Below are 12,340 nucleotides of genomic sequence, written 5' to 3'. Positions count from 1 at the left end.
TTCACAAATCTTTCAGTTAAGGAGGTGAATTTTGAAAACTGGCATGCCAATAGTCAATTATACTTCGAGAAATAACTATTGGTAAATCTGGATCTAGTGAATCATAAGCATCAGAGGCTAGACGTTTCGACGTTGCCAAGAGCACAATTTCCCGACTTTGGTCACGATATTGGCAACTCAGCACCCCTTGAGATTTTCTCACAACCAGAGCAGTTCAATCTTGCTACATACGGGTCCTTGACCTTCAAAGTAGGACATTCACTGTTACGTGCACTTCAACACAAACTCCAACATCTACGGGCGGAGACTATTTGCACCCGTTTACGGTCACTCATGCGTTGGCGTTGTTTTACTTCAACGTAAATGACGATGTCGATGGAGGAAGTTAAATGATGTGAAGAGTCATCGCTGGAAAACAACAGTTCATGCTCTCACTCAACTTGAGGGATCCGTGTTGTAATGACATCTTCTTTCGTCCTACTGTCATGTTGCAGTAGAGTGAGTGAGTTGGGTTTTACGCCGGTTTTAGCAATATTCCAGCAATATCACGACGGGGACACCAGAAATGGGCTTCATATATTGTACCCATGTTGGGAATCGAACCCGGATCTTCAGCGTGACGAGCGAACGCCTTTACCACTAGAGTACCCCACCACCCCTGTTGCAGTAGAAGACTACATACACAACCGTACAGCTTCAAGAACAGTGTAACGTACAGTGTCACATATCAGTCTTGAAGGAACTATGAAGGAACGTGATGAACCAGGCGCCGCAATTAGCTGTACACAGTTGCGCCCCTTGGGTACGCCAGAACCCCCGACCGTGGGTTCAATCGACTATGTTTCTAGATTTGTCACCACCATACCCATGCTCATACGTTTAATAAGATTGGTAAAGGTCTATGGCCAGCACCACTTAGGGCTTTTAGGCACACAAGCCGTGATGGAAATGGAATTCTGTTCCAGGCGGCGTTAAACATAGGTCACTCGCCTGTTTCCTGTACCTGCCTACAAGTCTGTTAACCTTAGATTATCCCCAAGACGTTTCTGTTCTTCACTGACAAAAATACACTCTTCTCCGGATAAAGATGAGACTCTTAAAACATTTTTGGGAGGGGAGGTGTATTAAAACATGAAAACTTCATCAAACTAGCATTCTAATACCCCGCAGTAGGAATGATGGATCGAAATGTGAAACACTTTGCAATAATTACTTGAAGAGTCACTCATTATCCTGTGAAAGGAAGAAATACCATCGTTTAATGTAAAGCGTAGGAACAAATGATGTATTCCAAGTCCTAGCCTTTCTCATGAATTCCACTGGCAATCATTATCCTGTGAGAATACTTCGCAGTACACAACTTAAGACGCTTACTGAGCGTGACTATCAGTGAGAGGGCAACAAAACGTGGTCGTGATCTATCACTATTTGGCTATCGATTCCCCATAAGCCGTGTCTAAACATGTGAAAAAGTGTATATTTTCAGAATACTTTTTTAAAAAGACGTTTTAGTCATGTATTAAATTTTCGCCCTGGACTGTCGTGAACTGTAAACTTTGGCTCGACAGAGACCTCTTGAGACAGTTTTCAGTCGGTGGCTTGACATAAAGCACCGACGAGAGGCGTGTCGGGTCTGCAATATCACTTGTGGGAAGGGTTGGGTGACTCTTACAAGTCATTCACAGCCTCCAAGTCATCCAGAAGGGGGCGCAAATCACGTCTTTTCTCGCAATATTGTCAGGCCTATTCGTGACCGTGCGTGATCAGGCCACATTTCCATTCGTCCATTAGCAAAGGATACCCCAGGCCACCTGGTTTGTGGACCAAAAACACTCTAATTTCCCGGGACACTTTTCAGTGGATTGTGGTGGAAGGCAAAAAATGGCCTGGACAACCAAAATGACTGGTCATAATTGCTTTAACTGGAGCTCTAAACCGGTCATTGGAGGCTCCAATTAATACATCGAGGACCCAGGGGCTAAACTATTCCATCATTACACTGTAGCAAGTGAAAGCCTCATCCCGAAGGAGTGGACCGCCATGCTTGGACGTGCTGTGATGGGGCGAAGACTGATCTATAGCTAGCTCGTTCCGAAAGCCTTTCGATAAATGTCAATGAAAAACGGAACCAGAGACAAAGTGAGCTATTGTTCACTCAGAGGTAATAAGTTTTGCCAGAAAGAAGACTTCATTTAACCGTCCCGGAGGGCTTCGTAGTTGGATATATGGTACCCAGCGCTGAAGGGGGATGGAAGAAGTTGTTCAAAGTAACAATTATAGAAATAGCCCGGCTGGCTTGTCGATTACACATCGCTAAATCAAGCGTTGTAATGCCAAGATTGTACCAGGTGATGTGTAACTGTTGTCAAGTTGATTTAGGAACACGTCTGGGAATGATAATGTGTATTTTGTAAGTTCTTGTTAACTGTTGATTTCTTGATGTTGACATACAGTAATGCAACAGGACTCGTAATGGTGTTAGGATTAAAGTGTTGTATATTGTTTCCTTCTTCAGTCGACATCGAACTTAGACAACTGTTTTAACGTTACCCTTAGCGAAGGATCGGTCACATTTACATTCAAAATATATATATGTTCTTTAATAAATTCAACGTTTTGATTATTTTAGATTTAGATTTGGGAACGATCTCTTGAAATGAAATGTTTGAGGTTTTTTTGTTTTGTTTTGTATGTGTCATGTGAAATTGTTGCTTGTTTGATTGAGTTGTAATCACATGTATACATACAACTACTGGTTAACAGTTACCGTTGTCGGTGGATTGGGTTGATTCTGTCGTTGACAGGTACAGGGTGACTCTGTAAGAGACAGGTGTACGGCTGATTGTGTTAGAAACAGATACGGGCCGTATTCTGCTATGGACAGGTGCGGGGGTGATTCTGTCATGGGGGATACTGGACTGAATCTTTCAACGATAGGGGTTTTATGGACAGGTGCCGGGTTGATTGTCTTATGAGCAGGTGCGGAGTGGACTGAAAGGAGTGGGGTCAATTATCTAAGAGACAGATGTGGGGTTGATGCTGTGAAAAAAAAACAGGTGCCAGGTTGATCCTGTCATTGCGGGATAGTGGGTTGAATCTGTGATAGACAAGAGTCTTATGGACAGGTGCCGGGTTGATTTTTATATGGACAGGTGCGGATGGATTCATTAAGAGGTGCGGGCTTCATTCTGTTAAAGGCAGGGATAGGTATGAAACTGTAAGACACAGTAATAGGGTTGATTCGGGTTGATTCTGTCATTGAGAGTTACGGGGATGATTCTAAAGAGACAGGTGCCGGATTAATTATCTTATGGACAGGTGTCAGGTTGATTCTGTCGGCTGGAATGTTCATTCTGTTTTCGATGGGTCCGAGGCGGACTGTGTCTTTGAGGATGATGTACGATGCTTCATTGTCTTATGGGTAAAATCGTTTGGTCTGTCTTCGAGATGACGAAACCGAGAGTTCGAGGAAATGTGGGTTCATAAGTAGGTTTCAAATGTAACCGTGTTCGACAAAAGAAAGTATATCAGTTAAGTTTCATAACACTATTATCCCACCCAAGAGCTTCACCATAACATGTTCTGCTGTGATTCTGTTCTAGAGTCACTCGTATGCTGTTGTTTGGTTCTATTAGCTATTATTTATCTTTGCCGTAAATGTCATGACCCAAGAGTCATGTAAATAGTGTAGACATTGTACATGTATTAAACCTCATGAAGGCTGACATTCTAATTTCCTGTTATTTTCGATAAAGTAGAACACTCTTATCTCATTAAGAGCTCAGGAAGAAAATGCGTAATTACCTTAAGCTGTTTCTCATCAAACCGCCAGGTTCTTAATACCGTATAAGTAGTGAGCAGGGCAACCATCACTGCATATTTTCAAATCAGCGATCAATATTCCCAGCATTAATTGATACGTTATGGCTGTGTGTATACTGCTCCTTAAGCGGTAAGAATGTTTTGTTCAGTTGCACTTTTCAGGTGCAAATCCATACATAGGTTCATGGTGAAAACATTCACAAAGAATTCATAAGATAGGTAATCGATCTCTCGGAACTGTCTAGTATGCTAGCCAAACACTGTGGACTTTAGACCCAGCATAGGTTCGGGACAGGACTGGCAGATCATGAAATGACAATGTTAATAAAAATACGATGATCATTTAACCTAAATCAAACAAATTTCAAAATTTTAATGTATATCAACTTCTTAAGTCAATATGTTACACCAGAATAGTGTTCAATTTATCAATCTCCAGGTGTGATACAATAACAAACACTGTTCACCTACAACTACTAATTGTTCACTTATCTTCAGCAATCGAAACCTCCTCTATACATCCCACCTCTTGTAGTCTCGTCTCCTTCCTATCCTATTCCACCTCCTACTGCAATGTAATTAGAACGGATGAGCGCCATTGTTTGGTGTAACAGGTATTCCCCTGCAACACAGATGATGTGATCTATTCACATCCCAAATACTCCCAGCACACTGGGCCCCTATAACATGCATCGATCTGTTGCAGAAGCATCTTCCGTAAACAAATTAGATCGCCTGAAAACGAATTTAATTCCAGGATTAGGAAAACCAGACAAAGGCAAGCTACTTATGAGGGTTACAAATACGAGTTGGGGGCAAATAAGATTTTCAAGACAGTCAAATGGACAGTAATTTTCTTCCCATTGCTAAAGTTTGTGTTTATTATCCTTCAGGTCAGGCGCCATGACAGCCCCGGCCTGGAAAGAACGAACAGCAGTGGACTGACAAGACCAAATGGGGAGCACTAATCTGTATTGAAAACACGGCCTCGCAATGCTGAATCATTCAAGCATGCTGGTCACGGAAATGGTGACCAGCGCAGGCGATTACAACGCCACCGCCGACTGGACAACGTGGCCCACCGTTGACCACAACACCACCGACGCAGATGCCAACACGACGGATGAACCACAACGCTATTTTCCTGCTGGGTACCCTAGCGGATACACCTGGGCCCACATCATCTTCGCAGCCATCTTGGTGACTATTGTGATGCTGATGATCGTGATTGGTAACTTCCTCGTGATCTGGGCCATCATAACGGACAGGAATCTGAAGGCCACACAGAACCTCTTCATAGCTTCTTTAGCTCTGGCCGACTTCCTCATTGGCCTCATAATTATCCCGTTCTCACTTTCGAACGAGCTCATGGGGTATTGGTTCTTTGGAACAATCTGGTGTGAGTTATGGAAAGCCATTGATGTCCTGCTATGCACTGCATCCATCTCAAGCCTATGTTTAATAAGTTTAGATAGGTACTGGTCGATAACTCGTGCCATTCACTACTCCCGTCAACGGACCCCCAAGAGAGCGACGATCATGATCGCAATTGTATGGGTGGTGTCTGCTGCTGTTTGTATTCCTCCGTTGATTGGCTGGAAGGCTCCTCGTCAGAAGGATACAACTTACCCCATGTGCAACCTCAGTGAAGATATCGGGTATGTCTTGTATTCCTCCATAGGGTCCTTCTATATCCCGGCTATAATTATGGTGTTTGTGTATTATAAAATCTACCAAGCTGCGAAAATGCGAGCTCGTAAAACTGTCACCAAAGCGCCAAAAGCAGCCCTTGGTGGAAAGGGGGAGCAGAAAAACTCAACGGAATCGAGCGTCACGGAACAAGGTCACGGTAACGAGACCAAAGGTCACGATGAGAACGAGGAAGACTTTGAAGAGCCGGGGCAAGAAAAACAAGGCCACGAAGCATACACAACGGATGACGATACGGCAATGCATGTGCAGACATCCGATACTAACACAATCTCCCAGCCTTTGCCGAGTGATGAAATGGCGAAGTTGATATCCACAGACTCGGACTCGACATGTGATATTTCATTACGGACCCTTAACAGGGGAGATAATTCCAGCAGGCTTGGGACAAGTACTCTCCTGACAAGTGATACAGAGTCATCTTCGGAACAACACCGAAGCCTGCTAAGCTCCAATGGAAAAGAAAGGGATGCGAACACCGACTCAGGCCCGGAGCCAGGGAACGGACAAGTTCACCAGTTCACAATAATTGAGCCCAAACAAAACGGAACCCCTTCTGTCATAACCCCGAACAGACAAAAAAGGGATCGGAACCGTTTTCTTGGTAATATTACTCGCCATCTTTTCAATGCTAACCGGGAGAAAAAGACTCCCAAAAAGTCAGATGAAATAAAGGAAAAACCGACAGATTATTTCTCAGCAGAGAAGCACAAGCGAAAACTTGCCAAAGCCCGCGAACGGAGGGCAACAGTCGTGCTTGGACTTGTGATGGCGGCCTTCATCTTGTGCTGGCTGCCATTCTTTATTCTCTATGTAGCGTCTGCCTTCTGTGTGGATTGTATTCCAAGAGTGGTGTTCACTGTGTTTTTCTGGATTGGATACTGTAACTCCGCCTTAAATCCCATTATCTATACCGTATTCAATAGAGACTTTAGGAAAGCTTTCGGAAAAATCATTTTTGGGAGGCGATGGGCACGAAGAGGATAGATTGAATCCAGTGAACCATGTTAATTCTGCCGTATATTTTGTTCAAAAAACGTCAGTCGGTGTATATAATGTTTCCATCATCATATATTATATCGTGCCGTTGTTTTAGTTTTAGAAAGCAAAATATACAGCAGCGACAAACGTTGTTCCACGAGCTCTCCTTGAACACAATTCGGACACAACTGAGGACCCTTCCCATTTAATCTCTCCAGCTCTGTAGCCTGTCCTTTGCCTCCAGAAGAGGGTGCTTGAAATAAATACTCTTAACCATTATACAAAACGATTGTTAAAAGGTAATATTTTAGATAACGTAATTATATTTATTTATGAAGCACTAATTGTACATTTTTTATGAAACCAAAATTAAATTGGATTGAAATTCACCAAAATATTTGGGAAAGGTATAATTGTTAGATTCCGTTCGGCATTTAGTGCTTATTTTGGTCAAAAACATTTTGATATTCCAAGTACCCTCTTGCAGATGATGGAATCCCACAAGACACCCCGTAAAGACCCCTGCGAGGGTTCCTTGTGGATAGAGTGTGTAGCGATTGCGTGAATACAGAGATTTTAAATGGAAAGAGAATATGTTGTCTGTGCAACAACGGAGATATGCTTGTGCAACTTGCACCGTGTTGGCTATGTAACCTTTTCCGGGATATGTATTATATATAACCTATTTGTGTCATTATTTTTAAATTCGGAAAAACGTTTCCAGTTATCTGTTATATTTAAACTGTTATTTGGACTTATTGTTAACCTTGATATTATGACGCTAACAATGTTAACATTTACAAATTAATATATATTTTAAATGACTTTGTCTTGGTAGCTGTAATATTTGAGGTTACATAAACGTTGGTGATATATTTGATATCCTGGTCAAAATTTAACATCATGTGCCCAAAGAACAATTCACTTGAATGATGTGAAGATCACTGTGCTTCTAATGGTTCCTCCTCATTGACTGAATCCACATAACTGCACTGTTGTATAGTATTTAGCATCATTCACAACGAATCACAAATGATTGTTTTGTACATAGTAAACGCCTTTCACCCCTTGTATTGTGTTTACTTGTACATGCATAACACCCGTAGGCTGAAATGTTATGAAATACCGTACGTCCTACTAGAACCCCGCTGAATATACTTTAGGATGACTGAAATTATCAGGCGCCAACGAACATCAGGTACCAGTGATTCGCAGATCTGCTTTTGTTAATCGTGTTAATCCTTGACAAGTTTGTATGATAAACGATGTTGATTCTAGCATCGGTACTAGTGTGATAAATATATTCATCATCAGGTTTGAAGCCCATTTTCGTCCATATTATGCGCTTTAGGTTTAGCAGCATACACGTACGCGTGGGTTTTAAGCAAATTTCTTGAATTCCTCCAAGACAATGCTGACACTTCGTGGTATAACTCACTCACTCACTCACTTACACACTTACTCACTCACTCACTCACTCACTCACTCACTCACTCACTCACTCACTCACTCACTCACTCACTCACTCACTCACTCACTGAATGGGCTTCACGATTGTTCCAACTTGGTTAATCGAACCCGGATGACGGCTTGACTAAGCACCATCTTGTTTTATCCAGGCGAGTGAACAAGCCTGTGTCGTTACCAACCGCCTTAAATGGTTCTAGTCATGGAAAACATACGCCTTTACGAACACTGTATATTACTGTAGGAAACAGAATGGTAGGATCAGAGAAAAGCATTTCCGCTTGGCGTGACATGGGTACATCGCTTGAAGCCGTATGTATAAAAATAAGTGCTACTCACAGATTTTATTGAGAATGGTTCTTGATAAAAGTACTGTACGTATATTATCTCCTAAAAAGGCAAAACTCTGAAAAATTAGCAGAGAACAAGAAAAATAACATCATTCCCAAAACGAAAATCTTTCATTGCCTCTCCTACCCAGATTACATTTTGAAGTACTGCTCGTGTCTATGGATGTCGTGTTGAAGGGGGAAACGTTGTTTGAAGTGCCTGAAGGCGTGACTCAAGCACATACACACACAGTTTAGTGTTCCCTTGATAAAAAAATTGACTGAAATCAAAATCCATCTATCGATCAGCATCTTTGTATGTATTTTCACGTCCATCTTCAGTGACAGTCAACTCTACTCCTCAAGTGCCGCCTTTCTGTTGATTTGTGATAAGGGGTGAAGATCAAAGACGAAACTCTGTAACTTCCCAACGAGAAACGCCGCTTCATCACTTCTCAGTAACCAAACTTCATGTTTTTTTCAGTTACATCCATTCAGATTGAAAACGAGTTTGGTTTTGTAAACATTCTTGAGGATCTTTTCAAGTTGTGCGTGACTGTGTGGAAATGTTCTTTATCGCCGCAGCTTGAAAAAATCGTATTCCATATCACGGCGGCTTGTAATTAGGTGTGGACAGAAGTAGCAACTGAAAGCATGAACCACAGACTACGCCATCTGACCGCAACATTTGACCACGGTGGCGTCCCATCGTCAACGTCACTGTGCCTGATCTACCGTTGTTCTCTAGTGGACGATTTGCACGACATAAGGAAAGAAACTTGTCACAAGCAAGTACAACGTATACGGTAACACATACGTTGCCCTCAAAATAGAAGAGGTGCGGTAGCCTGGCTATTGCATTGGTTGCTGTAACGCTTTCATCCGTCATGGACAATAATCCACAGGTGGGTACGTTATATTAAGCCCACTCTTATGATGTCCAAGTAACTAACAAGGAGTCAGGTAGAAGAAAATCAAACGTCGCCCTAAGTAAGGGGTACCTGGGCATAGGGTTAAGCCAGTTCTACACGTTTTTATCCGTCATTCCAAAGACTCCGATTCGATTCCACAGATTGGTACAATGTGGTAAGCTCTTTTCATTATGTTCAAGTCCCAAAGATACGTAAGTCCCAAAACGTTCAAAGTCAATTTAACTCAACCATGCTTTTTAAACGTAGAATACTTGTTATTTTATATTATGGCTAAATTTCTCTACCATCGCCAGCGGCTGAGGGATGGTGTAAATCCAGCTAGGGTCCATGCAGGTAGTAAAGGCACTGTAAGTCCTCATGGTCGCTAGTATGGTGATCTACCTTCAGATGGTGGCGATCTATAGCCAGATTTTATATTGTGTTGTTTTGAAATGATTTACCATTTTACACTGAACTCAAACTAGTTTTAAGTAATGTTTGATAATCAAGTGGTTATACTGTCCTTCGCAGCAGGTTTTCCAAAAGTATAAATACTTTTATTCTTAGTACATAACTTTTTATCGTCACGATATGGCTGAAATATTGCCGATGTGACGTACAATTTTAACTCCCTTAAGTCACAAAGAAGGAGTCTGTAAACGAAATTCAAATGTCAGAAAAGGCGTGGTGGGGAGCGTAGTTCTTGGCGCATAAGTGAATGAATAAATAAATGAATTTACATCCAAAGATTTACCATATATGGTATTTACAAATACATGGTGGGAGCATTGGCATAAAAAGAGGCATGAGCTTTGGTAACACAAGATGTATAAGTATATATTCTGAATCATCTATGAATACAAATGCGAGAGTATAAAGGGGTAATATAAAACATGTTCAAGATATATTGACAGAATATTAATGATATACTTCATCCAGTACTCAAGCTCATAATTCCAGATTCCAGAACTGAGCTCCACACTAGTGTAAGTATATCATTCTCTTACAGACGTTCAACGTGAACATAACTTTCAACATCCAGTTCGTCAATGAGAGTGGAGAAGAAATCAGTTTGATCGTTTATAGCGAAGTGTAAAAGTACATAATTCCTCGTACTCCCTCCACAAATACATGCAGCGGCGAGTCAAGTGTTCACCTGAAGAAACTCTTCGTTTTCTTCCAATAGGCCGTATTCGTCCTATGTACCTATGTTACTGAGATGTATGGAATACGTAATTCAGAAGGAAGCACCTCACACGTCCATAAACAAACCATGAACCAGTATGATATATCAACTAAACAGATTAACAAAACAGTTTAATACTTGATTGTCCAGTATAGTACATCTTTATTCAAGTATAGCATAAACTGAGCACCCGATCTACATTATAAGTTGTTCACTGGTCACGAGGGGGGCATAGGTTGATGTACCCTAGATGTTTGTTTATGTTCCCTGAGGCCGAAGGGCGAGGGGAAGATAAACAAACATCGAGGGTACATCAACCCATGGGCCTCGAGGGACCAGTGAACAACGTATTTATCTTACCGAACACCTTAATGTTAAGTTTGAATTGTTTGCAGCACGGGTGCAAATCTTTTTGTAGCCATCCCTAGATTTTGCTGACAATAAAAACAGATTTAGAGTTATCTCCCTTCCATCGATTTGCACTCGCAAAACATCGGTAATTTCCGTGCATCATATACGTGATTCAATGTAATTCGAGATAAAGAATTACAACCACGAAGTACCAAATGAGTTGTCATTGACAGCGGGGTACATTGAAATGTTACTCGCTTGTAAGCGGGATACATTGAAAATAATAGAAGAGCGCTCAGCCAATCAGAAAGCGACATTTATGTGTGAGGTAAGATAAGAATACTTGACTATTGGAACGTTGGAAAGACACCGCAGCCTCTTTTCGAAGGCAAATCAATTGTTCACAAAAATACGACTTGAATGTAGTAACCTTCATCAAATAATTTAGCATGTCTGTCTTTCAAATTGATCTGTTGTACCTCATGATCATCAAAAATGTGAAACATAGACACTAATGACTCTCAGTGTAGACGTGTCATGGGTGAAATGATGGTTCTGTGGGCAAAGGGCCCCGGTTCAACTCTCAAAGGGGATATATATGTGAGCTCCATTATCATGGCTCATCTTCAAATTTCTGGACTGTTAAAAAGAAGTGCCTGGAATCTATTCTTAATTCAGACTAAAAAAAGTTACAAACTGAATTAGATTAAATAAATATGTAATTTCCATCAATCCCATGTGGAAACGTGTCATTATTGGTTTTGCACAATCGATGATACTGATGACGAAGCGGACAAGAGGATACTTTTCATATATCACATCAAATTTGTGCCTCTGAGTAAAATACGTGACGGAATATAAAAAGCATGTCTGAAATGCTTTGGTTTGCATTTGTAAACGTAGAAATCCGGTTATTTATCGATTCACAGAGCTGTCCTAATGTGTTAAGATAGTGCAAGTTTGCACACACTCCTAAATCAACTCTAACAGACTCGGAGAGTAGGACTCCCTTGGAAAGCTTGTATGGATTGTACAACAAGCTTCTCTTCATCGATGCCTATTACTTACACATATTTATCATACTTTTTTCACACCGTATAAGGAAGGTTGGCATGTTCATGGGGCGGAAAATCAATTTAGGCTGTAAAAAGGGTCGATTCTGGTAGTACATTAGTGCCAGGCTAGTTCACTGCATTTCTGAATCTGAGTTCTCAGTTTACAAAGGCAGGAAAAATAGATCAGAATATTGGTAATCCTGTTTGGTCGTTTAGAACTGGTTTTAGAAATTGTTCTTGTGGACTTAAAGTTCTTACACAATACTAATACTTACTCAGAGTAACGTGTGCATTGTCTGTTGAAAGTAAACACAAAGCGTTCTAAATGTAAATAGATGCATTCTGGTCACATATCGATTACATACTAGCCAATTAATATGGTCCATTTGATCACACTTCACGTCATCGTCTCTTGGACTATTTAAGGGTTTAGTTCTAAATGTTAAAAGATTTAAAAAAAAATTGTTTGCTCTTTTTTTCATTATTGTTTTATTCTAATGGCATAAAGGTTGTTTGAAGCAATGTGAT

General features: G+C 41.1%; 1 protein-coding gene across 1 annotated transcript in view; it reads left to right on the top strand.

The window, feature by feature from the left end:
* Positions 1–7,583, top strand: part of LOC124292033 (alpha-2 adrenergic receptor-like) — a 118,625-nt gene extending 111,042 nt beyond the window's left edge. Inside the window, exon 3 of the mRNA XM_046729107.1 lies at positions 4,716–7,583. Within this exon, the coding sequence (XP_046585063.1) occupies positions 4,816–6,519 (1,704 nt within the window). The 5' untranslated portion in view covers positions 4,716–4,815 and the 3' untranslated portion in view covers positions 6,520–7,583. The remainder of the gene's footprint in view (positions 1–4,715) is intronic.
* The last annotated feature ends 4,757 nt before the right edge of the window (positions 7,584–12,340 follow it).

Source organism: Haliotis rubra, unplaced genomic scaffold (genome assembly GCF_003918875.1).
Source record: "Haliotis rubra isolate DU_JTF1 unplaced genomic scaffold, ASM391887v1 Scf505, whole genome shotgun sequence".
Classification (NCBI taxonomy): Eukaryota; Metazoa; Mollusca; class Gastropoda; order Lepetellida; family Haliotidae; genus Haliotis; species Haliotis rubra.
The sequence above is the reverse complement of the archived record's forward strand: the minus strand, read 5'-3'. Positions and strand labels throughout refer to the sequence as shown.